Source organism: Vanacampus margaritifer, chromosome 16 (assembly GCF_051991255.1).
Source record: "Vanacampus margaritifer isolate UIUO_Vmar chromosome 16, RoL_Vmar_1.0, whole genome shotgun sequence".
Classification (NCBI taxonomy): Eukaryota; Metazoa; Chordata; class Actinopteri; order Syngnathiformes; family Syngnathidae; genus Vanacampus; species Vanacampus margaritifer.
The window spans coordinates 15,333,499-15,355,146 of NC_135447.1; the positions used below are offsets into that span (position 1 = coordinate 15,333,499).

The 21,648-nt window shown below is 37.9% G+C and overlaps 1 protein-coding gene across 3 annotated transcripts in view; it reads left to right on the forward strand.

Annotated features, from left to right (window-relative positions):
* Positions 1–21,648, forward strand: part of uvrag (UV radiation resistance associated gene) — a 91,152-nt gene that overhangs the window by 57,699 nt on the left and 11,805 nt on the right. For all 3 annotated transcript variants that reach the window (XM_077547022.1, XM_077547021.1, XM_077547024.1), the window contains exon 14: positions 15,677–15,768. In XM_077547022.1, the coding sequence (XP_077403148.1) occupies positions 15,677–15,768 (92 nt within the window). The remainder of the gene's footprint in view (positions 1–15,676; positions 15,769–21,648) is intronic.

The window sequence follows — 21,648 nt, forward strand, 5'->3', positions numbered from 1 at the left end:
TGTTTCTGTCTACTGGGGAAAGTCTTCCATGTTCTTTGGGCAATTTTACACCATAAAATCCAGGCAGAATGCCATGCTGGTGGTCTGGTGCCTACATCAGAGCACCATCTGCAATTAAGAGTGGCAATTGTGGCTCTATAAAAATGGCTATTACTCATGGGGAAGCCTAATAAGATGTTAGTGAATGTGGAAACACGCAGAAATAGAGGTTATTGGCCCGAGATATTTCCCAGTGAGGTTACTTGGAAAGACGGTTGCCTTTACTTGAAAAGTGACTAAGAATAAAAATTTTAACTGAAAATGTCTACAGTATAACCTGGTCCTGAATCCTGCACCCTGGTTTGATGCCATGTAATTTAATCATCTTGTATCTGCTCTTTGACATAGCATGTTGTGAGTTTTCAAATGTAGAACTTTTCTGTGACTGTTGGTCAAATTTGCTTTTCATAAGTACAAAAGAGTAACCCAATAGCTGAAGTGAATGATCTGCACAACAAAGCAGAGAATTTCCAAACTTTAGAATGAATGGTAAATGGTACTTCATTTATATAGTGTCAGGATGGGTGTGAGTGGTTGAGGGATGGTGGACCCAAACGCGGGCAAGCAAGCCAGTGAGACAGCAATGAAGTGCAATATGAGGAACATAGGGAGAAAGGTGAGCAGACAATCATGACTGGATGGGACGTGACTGGACTGGTCGCCATGACTAGATGGGACATGAGTGGACTGTTCGCCATGACTGGACAAGACCTGAGTAGACTGGTTGCCATGACTGGAACGAGCGTGACCTCATTTGCCTTGCCTTGGCTTGACTTGCTGTGGAGTGACTTGACTGGGGTTATGTCTTCTTGGCTGTGACAAGGAGGACTTGGTTAGCTGTGACGAGGACAACTTGGTTAGCTGTTTCGAGGACGGCTTGGTTAACTGTGACAAGGACGGCTTGGTTAGCTGTGACGCGGACGGCTTGGTTAGCTGTGACAAAGACGACTTGGTTAGCTTTAGCTGTGACGAGGACGGCTTGGTTAGCTGTGACGAGGACGGCTTGGTTAGCTGTGACGAGGACGGCTTGGTTAGCTGTGACAAGGTCGGCTTGGTTAGCTGTGACGAGGACGACTTTGTTTGCCGTGTCGGAACGACTTGGTTAGCTGTGGCGATGACGTGGCAGTGACGAAGGCTACTTGGCAGTGACTTAGGCTACTAGGCGGTGATGAAGACGAATTGGCTGTGACAAAGGCTTGACACATGAACTTCCACACACAACATAGGCAATGCACCCACACCAAATGGACAAACACAACAGACTAAATACACCAACACTAATGAGACACACCTGGGAAAGGGAAGACACACACACAGGTGGACGTGGTTAGACATAACGAGACAAGGGAAGAAACCAGGAGTCCATTTCATAAAGCATGTTTAACAAACACTGAGACTAACCCTGAGCAGCGAGTTGACATGCCCTGAGATAGGAAACGCTGCGTTTTCGGTTCCAGGACAGCTGAATTAAGGTAGTTATATCAACGCAGAGTTGTTTCACCTGGCGTTGCCACTACACTAAAAAGTCCACATCATTGGAGCCCCGATTTGTCGAGTCACCATGGCAACGGGGAAGCACACAGCTCGCCGCCACCCTCTGCTTCCGCGTTTTTATTTTTATCTTTTTTTTTTTTTACCTCTGTCAACTGAAAATCTTAATGCGATCATATGGCGAATTTGAACATGTCTTGAGAAAAAAAGTGCAACACCGCAGCAGCTCCCCATAGAGGAAGGCGGCGTGCGAGAACGTTGCTGCTCGGGTGTCGGGTCAATGTGTAAATTTAAATGTAGTCCTTTGCAATCACAATATTACAGGGGAAGCCTGTTGATTGGTAGCTCATTAATTCATTTCATTTGGGTGCAATCCTGCGGGGGAGATGCGCACTTGACTTAAAATGAAACATAAAAACATTATTCAAATGGTTCTAAGACAAAAACGGAGCGCAACACACAATATATGCAGTGATGTGAGCGCATGACTACGGTTGGTAATGTTGCAAATATAAGGACGGATTAAGTTGTGTATGTAGGGGATGGACTGTGATGTGAAACGGTACCGCTCAAAAAGATAACTGTCCGGAAATGACAGCATATCTATGCGCGGTCTGATAACAATCTCACAACAAATATTTAATTCCCTGTGCAATAGGCACCTTCATCAATAGGGTCATTGTCAAAAGGATATGCCATGTTCGTGACAAAAGTGGACTTAACGCTCTAGACTATAGGCGTATTTATGCAAAAACTCGCCGCAGCGGACTTTATGAATGAGAAAATGTGGCTGGAAGGAGGCGGGGACAGAGAAAACCTCAAGGTTTGTTGTGGAAAACATGCTACCGACCAAGTTTGGTTCATTGAACATCTTACTCCGTAACTGACCGAGAGCTTAAATTACCTCTTTTTATGAAACAGGCTAAACTTACCTCTTTTTCTCTGGTTTCAATTACCTCATTTTCTGAAACGCTGTTTCCCACATTTCAGGGTTTCTTGACCCAGAGTTCTCACTAAACCTGCTTTGTGAAATAGACCCCATGAACACACGACAAAAAACACCAACCACAGACAAAAACAATAAAAACACTCATAACAGACGAAAACCCAACCCCCACAGAACCGCCACAGAACCACACTTTGCATACGACTGCTTATTCACTTACTAATGAGCAGTGGCGACATCAGCTAGAAAGGGTCAAATGAAGAGCAAATTGAGCTTTTATCATGGACGTGGATGGAAAAGGAAGATCACACGCTTTTGACATGATGTTAAAACAAAGAACAAAACACCCATTCACGTTCTGAGGTTAGATAAATTAGTATGCAAAACACATCAGACACATTTTTTTGTAGTTAGTGTTTCTGTGTTTAGCTAACTCATTTGCTCTATTTTAAATATTAACATGCCAAAGACGTATTTATATGTTTTTTAATGTTTTTTTTTTTATGCTAGCGCATACAGAAGGCTTTGCTGCAGCCTCTGAACTAAAGAGAATGCTTGAAGCAATGGTAGTTATTACAAAAACAGCCAGCAGGTTGCAGCAGAGTATAAGAGATCAACCAGGGCCATGTTGCAACAAGTTGTTCCCCCTACTGTTTTAAACAGATTTGTGAATAATGATGAAACTATATTCTATATATATATTCTAATGCTAATTTCTACAAAACAGAAACAGATAAAAATATACTTTTTTTCCTGATGAAAGAAGAGACTCTAATCTTCCAGTTCCATGTTTTTATAGCAATAGAAAAGGATATTCTGTGGGCCTTCAATCAGTCAAAATCCAGTTAAACAGCCGGAAGCGAAGGGGGTTGCTTCAGTGAAAATGGCTGGGAGTGAATAGGTTAAGCGATTAGCCTGTGAATTAGAAATGGTGCATACTCAGTAGTTTTTATCAAAGGAAACAATAGGTGAATGTGTTAGATTATTCTCCAAAACAGAATTATTGACTTGATCTCTGACAGATGTAGTGTTTGCAGTTATCCTTAGTAATCAGTTATACACAATAAACTGTAAAGAAACTGTACAAAAAAAGATTAGAATTTGTTCCCAGGACCTCTAGTAGTGTACGTATGTGGGAAACAACACAACAATGTGCTATTTGATCCCTAAAGCATTGCTCCTGGAAGAGAAATCTACCTTGGAATGTCTGAAGCATTTATCACCATTTTCACTACTTCTGAGGTGGGGCTTGACAGCCTTAGCAGGATTTTTCTAGACTATTGAACTATTCCAGGTTTCCCCTTCTGTGTCCAGCTGAGTCTTGTGTTTCATGACTCACTTTTCAGTACATTCCAAAGAAACATCATGTGGAAAAAGGGAATGTAAAAACTCTAGTTTTGTTTACGATTCCTTTTATTTATTTTCACCTCATCATAATAAATTCAGCAATGCACTTTTTGTTTACCAGAACCCCAAATTAAGTCTCTCCAAACACCATGTATCAGATAAGGGCCTGCAGTAATCCAATCTTTTCAGTGTTTATATGCATGTTGCCTGAAACAGATAAACATAACACATAATTTGTAAGACCTTGTTTCAGGCTTTGAGGAGATGTGGAAAGAGAAACTTGGCCATCTCTTTGTCGGTCGGGAATAATTAAATCTGGCAAAATACAGACTGCCTGTGCACTGAGGAAATACTCTGTATAGGAAAAAAATTATTTACTTTGGTTTTCGGAAATTTCATCTTGAGTCATCTTTTTACCGAGGCACCATGTAGGGCTTTTCCCAGTGTGATTAGGCAGTTTTACATCTTTGGCATGATGTTTATTTAGCCACCCAGCAGAACTACAGTAGTTATGTCTCTGACAAAAGTTTGCTCATGTGCCTGACTTAGGGCTGTGCAATTAATCGAAATTCAATTACAATTTAAATTATTACACTCCACATTTACAAAATCAGCATAATCGTTAAAAAAAAAAAGATTATTAATACTAATTTTGAGTTGAGTTGTTTAAATGTATACATTTGAACCTTTTTATTTTATTTTAAAATAACAAATGTAATCAATTTTGTTTCATCCAAAAGGAACTTGCATAATTATGTGTTTCAAAGAATTGTGTGAAGGCTGTTATTCCTATACTTAAAACTTATTATCATTATTATTCCGCCTATTTTTTGGCGTCTATCTACTTCCACATAATTCATCCGTTTCGTGTCATTCCAATTTTAACATATTCCAATGTTCATGCCATTCTAGGTTCCATTTTTTGTATTCCAAATATCCTGATTTTGTACCCTAATTTCCCCGATTTATTTCTAATGGCATCATTTCCCATTTATATCATTTCAAAGTGACATTCAAAACATTCAATGGTTTCATTTCACTTTAGGGATGATTATTAGTCTATTCCGTACTTGAGTTTTCATATTGACCTCTTTTTTGTTTTTTTCTGCTATAATTTCTTCATTTATTCACCGATTGTAACAGTTCTAACTTTCAACTGTTCAGCTCTTTACAGGTTATTCTGCAGCATTCCATGCCATTCAACATCATTCCAAATCATTCTACAGTTTTCATTCAGCTTCACAGCCTTCACACGCAATATCTCCAGAAAATGAATAGTTTTATTTGTCTTAATATTTTTTGTTTAAACATTTTCTTGTTTTGTACCCAAAAAATAAATAATCGTCCTAATCGTGATTTCAATTACTACCAATATAATTGTGATGAATATTTTCTTAATAATCGAACAGCCCAAGCCTGACCTATTGAATGAAGGTGAAGCAGTTATCTATTTAGTCATTTCGATCCCATTTGCCATGTGACAGAAGATCCATTTCATAAGTCACTGATTTTTGGTTCAAGGTGAGGCTGTTTCATATCGTATGTATTGAAGCCACCAGTGAGCTGTAATAAAAGAGTTCCAAAGATTTATTGAAATTCCACTTCAATTCTTGTAATTGAATTTCCACATTTTGTGGTTAACTGCTTGGCATGGCCATCACCATAAAAAAGGGCAATTTACACTAAGTACAAGGGTGTGTAGTTGTGTGATTGTTGTTGTTTTTTTGTGTCAGTTCTTGGCTGATTATAAAGAGCTGCTAATTATCTTGTTGGCTGACTGATGTAGAAAACAACATTTGGCAAAATGGATTCTATATTTCTGTTATAACATCATTGCCTCGAATGTAGTTTGCAAATATAATCACAATCATCTTTAAAATATGTTTTTTTTTTTTTTCATTTTGATCAGTCTGTGGCTTTCATAAATTGCTTTAAAAAATCTGTCACTTTGCTTGCTTAATAGAGTTTTTGCAGTGTTCTGAGAACATTGAGGGTTCTTACATTACACATACGTGTTAAACGCTGCTGCTGGGAATAAAGTAGAAAATCTCATCGTTGTTTCCAATGCAAACAAATTAAGAGACCCGTGACAAACCGAGACGGAGAACTTTATGATCTTGGATCACCAAGTCTAATCACAGATTACAAGACCTTTCCTTATCTGATTGCAAGCAAATAATGCAGTTAATAGTCCACATGGGAATTTGGCCATACTTTTCTCCAAAAGTATTAGAACACTAAGGCCAATTTGTTTTTTGTTTTTTTTTATGCAGACTGAATTCATACATTAAGGGTTTGACAACAAAAATGAATATGGGTGAAGATCAACATTTCAGCTTATTGGTGTAGTTTCAGTTAACATTGTTTCATTTTTATTTTGTCAAATACGAATAGGTCGTAGAGGGACCAGACCATATTTCAGACTACAAAGACAGTCATAGGCTAACCTGCACTTGCACAACATGTGCATCGTTGCCTTTACTCGCATGTACCAGTCATGTGTGTGCATCAAAATTAAAGCATCGGATATTTTATTTTGACTTCATAATGGCTGTGTGAGGGCCGGTCAGAAAATGTGGTTTGGTAGGTATTCTTTTGGAAGTAACTGATGTTTACAGGACAGTATTGTGTCGGATGTAAAACTTATCTTGTGACAAACTGAGAACACAATTGACTCACATGTTGAACACACACATTCACAAACAGTTAGATACTTCTTACACACTGTAAATAGTAGGGATGGGCGATTACGGGTCGATACCAGGCCACATTTCATGGTATTGGTACTCGCGACGGATATCGTTACTGGTATCGGCCCCCGCTCGTGTGGCCTTTTTTTTTGGGTCAGGAACTGTTCCGTCTCGTTCGTTTCCTGTGTGTCTCCTTTTGAGGTAACACTTGTTCATACCGTTACTTCCGGCAGCGCCATTTCGGTGTGCGTTACTGAGAATAAGTAAGTACTCTTGTTTTGAGTAATAGCACCTATATCTGTGGTTCATATACAGTATGTTTGTAGCTCACGTAACTTCGCAGTGTTCTTCATTGCCTTAACGTTGTCGAGCTGCGGTGCTAAAAATAGAACGGTGCCGTTTACAGGCAACGCAGATGCTAATTATAGCTCTTATTCACACTACATTTTTATTTGTAATGTGTTTTTTTGTTTCCCTTTGGGTTTTATGTATACTAATTCCTAATCAGAGCAGCCTTCCAAATTGAAAGCATGGATTTCAAAACAAGATATAATTAAACATCATTCACTAAACAGCTTGAGGAATTCTTAACATGGTAGATATTACTAAATTACTTGAAGCACTATTGTATTGAATTGAATTATTTGCACTTCATTCTATTCTAAGTTGTATAACCACATATTTTGATTTTGACTTTTTTTTCTGGCCACTGGATTATTTTTTTCATCTTATATATGGATTTTTTTAAATATTTATTTTATTGTGTGCTCTATGCAAAATGACTTTTATGAGAAAATTGAAAAAATATCCAATTGCCAATTTCATGCAATTTTAAGGAAATGTGCTATAGTTGGGATATATATGTCATTTTTTAAATATGATCTGTCATTGTTTTTTTGGGGGGGGAATTTTATGTATCATAAGTACTAACGGTATCGGCACTAGGGCTCGGTATCGGTGAGTACTAAAGATTTGAGTATCGGTATCGGTCTAAAAAAAAAGTGATATCAAACATCCCTAGTAAATAGCCATATATTTTTATTATAAATACAATTCTTTGCTAATGCAGTAAATGTCAATCATGAACCTCCAAAATATAGTGGAAACAAAAATAGTACGTCCATTCACAAGAAGTTTAGAGCAAAATGGTTAGCAGCATGAAGACAGGATAGGCACCTGCCCACAAACCATGTATACATCCTCCCTATATACTACACTGTTTTTATAGGGGCCTTATGGAAATACTGCACATGCATAAAAATAGTTGGGCCTTGTAAGTATACCACAATGTTGCTTTTCCAGAGGAAAAACATTAATATAACTGGAATGGACAGTTGACTTTTTTTTAAAAATTCAATTTATGAGAAAACAAAACACTAACAAAACATTACCTAAATGTTGGCATTTAAATGTAATCTTAAAATGAATGAGAGTTTCTCTCTGTTTTGATCTCTTCTTTCAATGACAGTGACTTGTATTGAGCAGAGTAATGTTTCCCAGAGGAGTTGTACCATAGCAGAGGTCTGCAAGGAAGTTGCTTAGCATCATATGGCTGATGTCATGTTGTTGTTGTTCTTTAGACCGCAAACTAATTGAATCAGCATGGTAATCCACTCAAGACACTATTAATATTTGATTCTACACAATCATCACAATTCCTAATAATCAATTATGATGCCCATCTCCATTTGCCAGCATTGTCAATAAGCATGCAGGCAATGTTATTGCTTTATTTTCTTCTAGATGCCAACATCAATGACAAAGCATTGCATTGATCCTTCATTTCCCTGCAGTGTTTGAACAGCGATGGACTTTTTTTTAGCGCATAGTGCTTTGAAATGAATACTACAAAGCACTTACTTTGCATATTTTCAAAGCCGTGCCTGATTGAGACGGGGTTTATAGGGCTGCCATGGAGGATTGATGATGGTGTGGTATGCCAATTTTGCAAACAGGAAGTTGCCCTCAGTTTTGTGACTTCACATAGGCCATGTTGGTTTCGGGTTACTTGACTGCAGTAGCTCAGCATCAGCGTCTCTCTTTGGTGAGAGTAATAAACCTGAGGTCAAAATAATCTTGAATGATTAAGACTTTTCTAAAAGGTTACATTTGGGGGGAAACAACAAACAAACAATCACAACATGAACAGAACTCATTAGGACTGCAGCCTTGACGGTAGTGACTGATGTCATTGGAGATCTCCCTAACTGAATTTGCTATTGATCTCACACAAGCTTTCCCATAATTATGGAAATCTGGTGCCTAAATTTGGCAGCAATATGATACTTTGTCAAGTGTAACGACAAGATATGCGACTGAACAATCTGGTTTGAATTTGACTCAGACAGGCTCAGTGAATACACCACACCTGTGTTACATTACCAGAAAGAAGGGGAGAACAACGGGTGTTAAAGGACAGAGTCAGACCACTATTAAATGAAGTCAAACAATTTTGAGTAAGGAAGGAATATTTAAAAATTGCTCGATTAAATGCTTGTCGAAAATTTCTAAAGGAGGCCGGATGTACAATGACTATTACATTCCACATGTTGAAGAAGGTTTAAAACATGTATGCATGGATGGAGGCCAAAAAAAAAAAGTTGTGCTTTTGTAAATGTATCACACCACCAAAGTAAATAATTTGAAATACATTTACATAATTACGGCAGAGGATTAGGGCCAGTGAAGAGAGAGGGGAAAAAAAGTTTGGCAGAATTCCCACTTTAATCTCAGAGTTTGAATAAAGTGAGAATTCTCACTTTAAAGTTAACATTCTGAGAATAAAGTGGGAATTCTCACTTTTAAGAATTCTGAGAATAAAGTCAGAATTCTGAGAATAAAGTCAGAATTCTCACTTCAAAGTGAGAATTCTGTGATTAATGTGAACATAAAGTCAGAATCCTCCCAACTTTTTATTTTTATTTTTTTTAAATCTTCACTGGCCCTAATCCTCTTCCGTACATAATCGCCTCAGTAGTGCACTACCCACTGCTTTGTTTGTTTTTCAATTTTTGTCTTCATTTTTGTTGCCTTTGGTGAAGCTTTGCCAACGAGGATTCGAACTCTGCTTCCATCAATTCATCTGTCAAATCTCCTAACAAAATGAACGAGCTGCGTTGCCTCACAAGGACTTCGCCCGTTCAGCCGCTCGCTTTTTGCGTAATTGAAACTCGCCTCAGTGAACACGTCCCTTGATAGCAGCTGCCTAGCGTCCAACTTTCAAAGATTTCTTTTTTTCAGGCAATTTTTGTTTTTGTTTGTTGACCATGGCCCAATATGTGAGTTTAGTAAGAAAAATGAAGTTCAAAAAAGATGAACTCATTATGTAATGCTTAGATATTTATATAATTTGATAGACATATGATATTTTTCTCAACCTCTACAAAACTTTGAATGCAAGCATCGAAAAACAAAAAGGAAGGAGAAAATTATCAAGGATTTATTTATGTAGTCCTCTTTTCCCCCGAAGATCCTCTCTCTCATTCCCAGCTGTGCCTTTTTGTAACATTTGTTGCATTGATTGTATGCATAGTATCGTATTGTCATTTAGGTATTATATTTGACATTATTTTTCCCCGTTCAAAACAATTCCGTTGATTTAACCAACACACATAATGTTTACCATAAAATCAAAGAAGCACATGAAAACAATGTTTACCCGTTTCTAGATCAGTCTTGGAGGTGATATTTAAAAATAAATTCATCTGAGGAATGGTTGGTCAGGTGGTTGGTCAAAATTCCACAACATTGTTTTTTTTTTCCATGTCTACTTGTGAACCTGTCAAATTCATCCCAACTACACTATATGCAATTATCCGAACTTGTTAGTATTTTAAGGACACTATTGGATATTATTACAGTACTTGTGAGTTCTAGCGTTGTCATTTTTATTTTATCAAGATAATTATCAATGAGTCAAAGTGTTTGCATTATGTATAAACATTTTAAATATACAATGTACAAATAGGCAACCTTTCTTTTTCTTTTTAAAAATGTTATGAAAGTACTTGAGTTTTGCTTCGTAATCAGAGAAAGATTACAGAGCAGATAAACAATGTTTTGCACCCTGAGTGGTTTATATCACTGATGGAGTTGACCCAGTTTACTAATTAGCAGTTCAGTGTCGAATGAAAATATGCTGATCCAAACATCCTGAGTTTGTGTATGTTTTGGCGAACTATATACCAAAATGTGTGTGATTAAAACAAAAGCATGAATACACAAGTAACCGTAGAAAAACTTTTCACCAGCTTGCCGAAATGAGACATTTGGCACCGGTAGTCTCGTCTGGGGGGGAAAAACTCAACATGTAAATTTTTGCCTTGTGATCATAGATGCTGGAGTTTAATCATGAACAAAACGTGCTCTGAGTGTAAGTAAGTACTTTAAAGTGCCAAGCAAACAACTTTTGCAAATTTTAAATATTGAAAGGCCAATATTGATCACTTTAAAGCATGGTACTTTTTAAATTAGAGTGAAAAATGAGTAATGAACAAGGTATTCTGAATACATGTACTACTACAGCTTAACTCATTCACTCCCAGCCATTTTCACTGAAGCAACCCCCTTCGCTCCCGGCGGTTTTACTGGCTTTTGACTGATTTTGCAAGTCCCACAGAATATTTTGTTCTATTGCTAAAAAAATATGGAACCTACCAAAAGAAAGATTAGAGTCTCTTTTTCATCAGGAAAAAAAATATTTGTATCTGTTTCCGTTTTGCAGCAATTAGCATTAGAATATAGCTAAGTTTCATCATTATTCACAAATCTAAACCCACAGTAAAGTTGTACGCGACCGATGTCGTTTCGACTTTACGGCGCCCGTGCCTAGTCCGTAACACCTTCTTTTTTGTTAATTTCCCACAGTAATTATGACATTTTAAATTGGTTGTTACCTCCAGCAACGGCCGTTATCAAGCAGGTCGGCTCACTATCAGGCGAGTCATATTTCTGTGTTTAAGTTTGAATTAGCTCTGCTCTGCCGTCCGTCAGCAATGAATGTCCGTGCGGAAAAACTAAATATTGGTTATGAATCCGAAAAAAGTTTTTTAAATTACTGTACAAAATATTTTGATGTGAATGGTGGAATCCGATTTAAGTCGAAATTCGGGTTACATCGCCAGCATAAGAACGTAACTCGGAGGTATAACTCGAGGACTCCCTGTATTAGAGAATATGTTTAAACTGTTATTTTGCCTATGTATTAACTCATTCACTCCCTGCCATTGTCACTGAAGCAACCCACTTCACTCTCGGCTGTTTTACTGGATTTTGACTGATTTTTAAGGGCCCACAGAATATTTTGTTCTATTGCTATAAAAACATGGAACTTACCAAAAGAAAGATTAGAGTCTCTTCTTTCATATATTTGTATCTGTTTCCGTTTTGCAGTAATTCGTATTAGAATATAGCTAAGTTTCAACGTCTTTGGGACCATGGTAGTATTTAAAATAGAACGTGTTTATAAGTTTTTGGGAGCAAGTGTGTTAATAATATCTTTACCATTAGTTTAGATTCAACAAGTTACAGATGTTAGTATACAGTACACATGCACATTCCTTAGGTTGTATACACTGGTATGTAATCTGTTAACAGCGCTGAAATATTGCAGGCGATAGTCTCCACTAGCTCATATCACGTCTGTATGAAGAGTAGTGTCTGGGTAAAGTTCATGGTCCTTGACCAGAAGGGTGGTTGCTGAAGGAACACCTGGCTTTGCTACAAGCTGTTGGATCTAATGCGCTCTTGATTGTCCTCCCTTGGGTTTGTAAAATCTATGCACTATTAAATCCCCCTTTGGGCAAAGGCGTACTGGTCACACACTTTTGGATATTTCAACTTAATCTAAGTCATTCACGCAAAGTGTACTCCAAAGTTTGATTTGGTGCCTTATGTTTTAACCTCTTTGCTTGTGAAATACAATATGAAATGTTCACCCAAGAATTGCCCTTTGGTCCATCTTGAGTGAAAAGATGCAAGAGTATGCTTTGTTACTGGGCCCCTTCTGCTTCTCCACATCATCAGCAATTAACCTCAAATTTCCTTTCAGCCCTCCCACATTCACATTGGGGCTGATTGATAGTGACACACTCAGGGAAATGGTATTACGTGGCAGAAGCCAGGCTGTTATTGTTTAGGATACAGAACTTCTAGGCAGATTGGGCGGGTGCCATGTACTGTAAAGTCATTTCTTACTATCGGCTCTGTTCAACTGAGAAGTGTTTATATCTGGTGAGCAGATTGGTAGGAATGAGCTTTATGCACTGTGTTACTTGTCTTTGTAATCAGGATGAGTCAAATGTGGTAGACCCGTTGTTCATTCAAACCCTCACGGTCATCGCAACTGATTGCCTACCACACATGTTGGAATTGCCAAAGCCCTGAGAGAGATCCGTTGAATAACCAAACAGGGAAGGTGTTGAGACGCAAAGATGTGATCAACCACGAGGAGACCTGAACGGATCTGTTTCACTATGTCATCATGTGAAAAGAGCCAGTGGGAGCCCCAACTCCACCCTCTCTCCAACTACAACCTCTCACCTTACAGCTTTGCTCAATGGGACATGGGAATTTCTCACCACGATCTGGTTAGCTCCATTACAAAGAATCCTGTGGGCAGTTTGAAAGCACACTCGTGTGCACAAACGGACGTGTATGAAAAGGACTCCGCTAGCATTCTTTAGCAAAATGAATGAAAAGGAAACTAGAAATGACTTGTGGGCTCAAGTGGAATTATCCTCAGCATTTTGTGGGATATGCTACGCTCTACACTTTAAGGCATAGATTTTTCTGATTTTGCTTAATACCTTCTCAGAGGACATGCTACACATTCTGTGTCCAATTTTTGGATGAACATGACGAGCGTCCTGTTTTCAAATGACTGATTCTATTAAATGTTTAAAACTTGGTGGCTGGGGAAAGTGTTGAACATTTGTCCAATGGTGGCCGGGTGACACTGCTGACACCTAACTGTCTAAATAATAATAATAATAAAAACTAGACTAAGTGCAGTTTCTGAGAAATTGTGGCGGCCATGGCTTAGGGTGTAGAGACGGTCGTACATTAACCAGAAAATCGGCTGTTCGATCCCCGCTCTCCCCAAGTCATGTGTCGTCGTGTCCTTGGGCAAGGCACTTCACACACACCATTGCTGCTCATACTAGTGTATGGAAGGTGCAAATTTTTGGTGGTGGTCGAAGGGGCCGTAGGCGCACACTGGCAGCCTCGCTTCCGTCAGCCTGGCAATTTCTCTAAGCAATGATCTAAGTGAATTGTTGTAGGTCATGGCTGTCTGGCGTATTCATATTATTATTATAATTATAATGCATTTCCTGATATAATAGTTTGTTTACATGTATATCACTTAGCATAACAGTCATGGAAATATTTGCAACGTACAGTCGGAGGTGGGATTTGAACCCACGACCACCTGATTGCTGGACAATGCACTTTACCAACTGCAACACTGAGCAGTGTAAGACAGGTGGTAATGATGAGAAGTTGTATGTATGGAAGTGGGCGTGGAAAGTGGGACTTCAATGTCTGTCCCATTGAAAATGAATGGGGAAAAGTTGATATTTAAAGTTAAATTGTGTGAATACTCTAAGTAATATGGAATCAGACGATATATATCGTGGGAGGCGTGAATTTTTGAAGCAAGTTTGAACCGTGTAAATCGAAAGTATTATGTGGGAGTTACACGGCAAAAAAAAGTGTGGAAAATAAAAATCACAATAACAATAAAAAACATTCAGTGAATTCATACAGATGGAGATTTGTATTTGTTGCCTTGAATGTGTCCACTGTGAAGGAACTTGAGGAATATTATTTATCGGTTAGTTCTTGCATTACTGCGCTCATATTTGTTTGGAGCCAGCTTGTCACTGTCCCGTTTCATATTTTGACCAGACTCCAGTTTCAAATCATAAACTTGGTCCTGTGGCTTAAACCTAATTTTGTCAAGGTGGCCATGTGGGCAAAACTGTGCCCTGCGGGTTAGTCTGAGACATGAATGGTCTCTGTGTTCTGGTAGAGTTTAGGTTATTTCTTCACCAAGTGGGCTTTGAAACAAATTTCACTGTCTGAGCTGCTTTTGATGTAGTCTGATGCTGTGATGGCAAGAGTTTTTATGCAACATACATTAAGACTTGTAGTGGATATTAAAAAAAAAAAAAGCCCAAGTAAACAATGTGACCAATATTTATGAGTTATTTTACACTAAAAGACCATTTTATTGACGCAAGTAGAGGATCGGTCCATTTTTTACCATAGTTGGGTTATTTTTGACCCAACTGTTTTTAGTGTGTACAATTTCAGTGTAAAGTATTAGACTCAAAAATTGATCACCCCTTGTCCAAGGTCAATAATTTCAAAACCTTTTTTACCTTTGATGAGACATAAAACCTAAGGACAGTCATTCAATTTGACAGTTTGACCTTTTGAATATTTTTAGGGCTATTTTTATCTACATCTCTGAATGGATTGTTTGACCATTATATTCCTAATACTGGATAATACCTACTGACATTATGTCAACCAACACCCAGAAGAAGAAAAAAAACATTTGTGCATCTATTTATATCTCTGATGATTTGTTTGAATCTTGCCACTAAGCTATGCGCTCATGAGTAAGCAGCCTATTAAATCGGATCAATCAGTCTTAGTGTAGATGTAAAGAGAAGAGGTGTTGCTATGGCACCTGAGTGGAAAGAACAGATGTCAGCTGGAATAGACAGTGTGTGTTTGTGTGTGGGCCTGTAAATGTGGGCCTCTGAGATTTATTCAGAACGTGTGTCATGATGCTCTTATCCTGCTCAGTAATATCGAGCAAATAAACTTTGCAGGTCAAGGATTGGTTTGATGTGACAGTGCTTCTTGAACTGTGATTCACTTTTTTTTTTTAACCATTTGTTTTTTCATGCCACCCACATCTTACTTGGTGTCTCCCTACACCTTACTCATTGCCTCACATGGCTGTTATCAGCTAAAGATGTCCGTTGTGTATCCAGAAAAGTAATAGCCTGCTGTTATGAGAAGAATTGTGTCAAGGTGAAGGAATGTATAAAGCCCTCTCTCTGGGTGGGAGTTTATTTGAGAACACAGTGACATGCTTGTGGTTATTTTATGGTATTGAATATTTTATTTTATTTTTCATTTCTTACAGCTGAGATATCAACATGGATTGACCACCCCAGACCTGCAGCAAACACTACCCAACCTGAAGAACTTTCTGGAACACGGCTTGCTTGTCCGATGGTAAGACAAAGAAAGTCAACACCATATATAAGGAAAGGTTTTTTAAGAAATAATGCTAATTTTACTGGGCTCTTAACCCTCAACCACATGCACTCCTGATCTGAACCTAGGGCTGGGCGATATTGCCCAAAAATTTAATATAGATTTTTTTTCCCCGTCATTCAGGACGATTACGATTTTAATTGTTGTAAACCACTAGTTCAGCATTCTGCCACGAGGAAATTACAACTCACTGAAACAGAACATAAGAACATCAGCTTTTAACTCATCTGCTCCCAAAAACATATAAAAACGTTCTATTTTAAATGTTACCATGGTCCCAAAAACGTGTTTATACATTTTTCATGTTTTGTTTTGTTTTTTATGCAAGAGAATACAGAAGGCTTTGATACAGTTTCTGAAATGAAGAGGTTGCTTAAATCAATGGTAGTTATTACAAAAAACGGCCAGCAGGTGGAAGCAGAGTATGAGATCAACCAGGGCCATGTTGCAACAAGCTCTTTTTGCCTGTTTTTTTCAACAGATTTTTGGCTAATGATGAAACTTTAGCTATATTCTAATGCTAATTGCTGCATAATGGAGACAGAAATATACTTTTTTTTGTGATGAAAGAAGAGACTCTTAATCTTTCTTTTATTAAGTTCCATGTATTTATAGCAATAGAACAGAATATTCTGTGGGCCTTGAAAAAATCTGTCAAATTCCACTTAAACTGCCGGGCTAGTAGTGAATGAATTAATAATTCAGAAGACAAAACTCAATTTCACGACTGAGCAAATTTTGAACGATTGGATTTTCAAAATGACGATTAATCGAATTAATTTGATTTATTGCCCAGCCCTACCTAAACCCCAGTGAGGTTTTCTCTTTGGACTTTAACATGTTATGTACATTTGACACTAGGAAACCCTAGTCTGCAGGTAGATGATCGATTTTGGTAGTATCATCGGATTTGCAGCCGCATATCTTGGACACTTAGTGAGGAGAGGGACTCAGGTGTCAGCTGATTACCTGGTGGTCTGTTGGATCCGATGGGAGTGGGGAATTCAGCTTCATTGGTGGCTAAAGCAAAAACTTCGGTGTGGTGGGAGTTTGGTGAGGCTATGGACAGGGCTGTGTTCACAATCACTCCATTAGTGCCCTTAATAGTGAATTCACCAGTCATCAAGACTCAGTGGTGCTTGACTGCAAACATGTTGTTTCTATATTCAGTTTCAAGGCAAAATGAGATGTCATGATGTTGCCGTTTTTCATTATTAGCTTGGCATTAATGCTTAAATGAAACCGTTGTTGGCAACTTCCCTGCCCTATTGAGCACAAAGCTGTCTTTCATCTCCGCTTCCCTCTCATGGACGTCAAACATGTATTACACACATTAATTGAATAATCTTTTGTTTTGAAAGAAGAGAAGCCATCAAAAGTTGGTGATTTCAAACGGCCCTTCCTCTGATTACCTGCTAATGGGAAGTGGAAGGGCCCAAAGATAGATGAGATCAAAGCATGCATCCTGCTTGGTCTGCGTGTGTGCCGTTGTTTACATGCCTGAGTAAACAAGAACCGGAACAAAACGCTATACTAATTCCCATGTCTTCTGCTCAATCAAGACTCAATAAACACATGTTGGCCATTAAAAAGCCTTCACACTGTGCTGCTGCTTCACTGGCCTTAGGTATTGAAAAGTGCAAGCAAAGTAGATGGAGCTACTAACATGGGATGCAGTCCAGTACAGTTGCAAACTAAAATCTCTCTCTCTCTCTCTCTCTCTCTCTCTCTCTCTCTCTCTCTCTTGCTCTCTCTGTCTGTCTGTCTGTCTCTCACTCACTCACAATCTCACTCACACACACTCTGTCTTTCTTTCACTCACACTCTCTCTCTCTCTCACTCTGTCTGTCTGTCGCTCTCTCACTCACTCACACTCTCTATCTCTCACTCACACTCTCTCTCGCTCTCTCTGTCTGTCTGTCTCTCTTGCTCTCTCTCTCTCTGTCACTCACTCACAATCTCACTCAAACACACTGTCTTTCTTTCACTCACGCTCTCTCTCTCTCTCACTCTCTGTCTGTCTGTTGCTCTCTCGCTCACTCACACTCTCTCTCACACACACTCTCTCGCTCTCTCTCTGCCTGTCTGTCTCTCTCACTTACTCACTCACACACACTCTCTCTCACACACGCTCTCTCACCTCTCGCACACTCACTCACACAATCACACGCACGCACGTACACACACTCACTCTCTCTCACACTTTCTCTCTCTCTCTCGCTCTCTCTCTCTCTCTCTCTCTCTCTCACACTCTGAGCCACTTCGGCCTCTTGATAAAAATGCAACCTGAAGCACTTTAGTATGTTTGATTCGGGTTCAAGATGCTTGCCAAGAACTTCCCTAATGAACTATAATAACCTAAATTGGATGCCGTTTTTCCAGCCGCAATCTTTTCTCACCACCAAGTCTTACTCATCTCATTTAGTTGCCAAGAATGTTGTCAACATAGCCTGCTTATTGCTGAAGTTCAAATGCAGATGCTTAGATTACGCAAAAAAAGTGACCCCTAAAACTCCTCTCAAATCAAATATAAACATGTAAGTTAACACACCTTTTTTTTAACCCAATTACTGGGACAAATCCACTCTTAACACAACTCAGAAATAAGGATAATATTTTAGGACAACCCTATAAAACTAAAAAGATAGTTGGGCGTTTGACATTCTTGGCACGATTGTTTTTGTGCCCCAAATCCCTCAAATTTGCCTTGAAAATTTAGAATTCCTACTGCCATCTTGAACTTTTTCCTCTCAGTTACAAAGAAAGAAAAAAAAAGAAGAAAAGCTGCAAATGTACTTGCACTGTCGCGAGTACATAACATTTTTAGTTGCACTGTCTCCAATTTTAGTGTAAAAATGCCACCATTTAGGTGCACTCAGGAGCTTTGGATTAAAGACTTTATAAAGGTATGACTTCTCACCCTGACAACAATCACAGTAATGCCTTTGGGCATTTTTTCCAGGCCACTAAAGATGAATAAGTTAAATGAACTAAATACATTTCCTCTACCACTTTTTAAACCACACCACAAAGTAAAACCATACAACATTGATTTCCAAATATTCACTCCTAGCAGCCAAGCACAACTGCGCATTTTATATGGAACAAAATTTGGACCACTCTGTGAATATACTGTATTTTAAGATAACAAATGCCTTAAATCTAGGTCTGTTTAAAAAAATCGAATAACCAATATGAAATCGATTTTCCTTATTGAGTCTGATATCAATTCATAAAACCATGAATCTCTCTTTCCTATGAATTCATAAGAGCATAGAATTTTAAAGGCCAAGCCTTCTTTTGTATCTTACTGTTTTCTTGAAATTTACTGTTCACATGAATTTAAAAGTATTTTCGTACATTACATTCTTACAATTACCTAACTTATTGCATTTTAAGACAATTTGGAATATTTGTGATTAATATTTACAATTATTGAATTTGAATTATGAAAATATTTTCATATCATCCTTACTGTTTTCAATGTTTGTGTAACACTTAAGTGATTATAAAAAATCTTACTTTGATCAACAAACTAGATAATTTAACCAGTTACTGCCTCTGTAAAAATGTAATTTGGAATTTAATGTTTGTGGAGTTTTTATCTTATCTTTGACATTTAACAAGAAATGATGTTCCATAATTAATCAATATTGGATTGAATTGAAGTGAATGGAATCGGAAAAATTCAAAATCGAATCGAACTGTACCCTTGTGAAGTGAAATGGTTGTGCAGTGAAGTTCCAGTCAAGTAAATTTAACAGGGCACTTAAGCGCTGCCAAAACTGAAGTGAGAGTACCGGTGACCAACACATTACACATCCATCCATCCATTTTGGAAGAACTGATTAGATTGTTACTAAAATTATTATTAAGTTGAGTTATCAATCAGTATATTCTATCTTATATAATAAACTCAGTTGCCCAGCTCGGTATGGCAACAAGTTTAAAACGCAAGCTTTCCATTTCTTTATCAGACTGACTCTGAAGTACATTTTTCAATTCCCGAAACAATATGTGACACTTTGTGACATTTCTCTTAATTCCTTTCCATTGAATTTAACAATGGATGGACTTGGTTAAAAAATAGTGCATGGTTATGATTTTGAGAGCCAGAGAAGTATGAGTATGGGATGGCCTTCAACATCTGTTATTGTCAGTGCTTTGATTTAGATTTTTTACTTCTGCAAAGGAAGTTGTTTTTGTTGCTGTTCTTTATTAGTAAGCAAAACCGTACGAGCAAGAACCAAAATGAAACTCATCCATTTGTTGATCCATATTTTTCTAGTGTTGTTTACAATGCATTATTTAAATATATATATATTCGATTAACGACCGCCCCTTATTTGGAAAGTCTCTACTGAAGGGAATTCCAGTTGCGACGCAGCAAAAACGTCCACGTCAAAATGACCCAATAGAAATGCACTGTACTGCACTGCAGCTACAATACACAATGTTTTAAGGGGCAGAATGTTTGAGTGGTGGATCCATTTGGACTGTGTAGCACGACTGCCGGTTCTCTGCTTTGAAAGAACACACTCGGTTAGCCGTTTGCAACGAGCTAGGTTGCTCCAGCCCTCCATAAGGTGCCCATGGGCACGCTCAAATTCCTATGAGAGCCGAATGGACGCTGTCCAAGCCACTTGATCTAAATAGCTCGTAAGTGACCTTGGCTCGCTTGCAGCAGAGCGCCAGCGTCTGTTGTTTGCGGTAAAGCGGCGTCACTTAATATCAATGCGCATCCGAGAACTTAACAAAATAAAAGCAATCAACATCTTGAAAAGGAGGCACTATAACACAATTTAGTAGTAATAAATTAAATAATAATGCATATATTTGTGGGGACTGGTGTTAAGTTGTATTTTACCATTTTAAAAATCTGCAGAAGTTTGCAAGTTCCTTCATGTTAAAAATTAGATAGCTCTTAATATGAAAAGAAACACGATTATGGTTCATTTCCTGTAAAGTTACGTCATTTTACAATGTGCATCCGTATTGAATAAAAGCATTCAATGTTGTGCAAAGGAGTCACTGTAACACTATTTAGCAGTAATAAATTAAATAACAATGCTTATATTTGTGGGGACTGGGGTCAAGTTATGCTTTGCAGTTTTTAAAATGTGCAGAATTTCACAAGTTACTCCATGTTAAAAATTATTCAGCTCTTAATATGAAAAGAAAAATAACCAATGGCAATTATGCCATGTACTGACAGAAAAATGACCAATACAAATCAATGTCACACTTTTTTTTCAGTACAGTACCTATTTTAATTTTAAAATTCTTTATGAGTTTCAAAAATTACATAGTAAAATCTTCAATTTTAGCAAACACTGTTGCCAACATACAACTTTAACTGCATAAAATGATGTATAATTTTAACTGCAACTTTCATACTGTAAATGCATATAAACATTTTCAGCTATATTATGTTATGACTGTAAACCTTACTACTTCATGGACAATTTGATGATAATTTGCTTATAGAAGTGGGCATGCTTTACTTCTATTCTTCGCAATTGTTCTGCATGTCACAGTCTTTTCATCAGGGTTTTAAGGTCAATATCAGGGGCCCTTTTGAAATAGGCTGCCATTTGTTTGATGGTGAAATCATCCATCAAACACGTACACATTCAATGCATTACTCAACATGTGCTCCCATATTCGGCGGCAATTTCTGTTGGACGTTACCAAATGAAAAGAGTGCGGCAATTCAGTAGCGAACATGAATCTTCTGAGATCACAAAGACAATCTTTTTCACCTTTGAACCCACTTAAGAGCTAGCCGAATGGTCCGAATAAGAAGTCTGGTGTATTATAAATGGTCATGCCTATCAG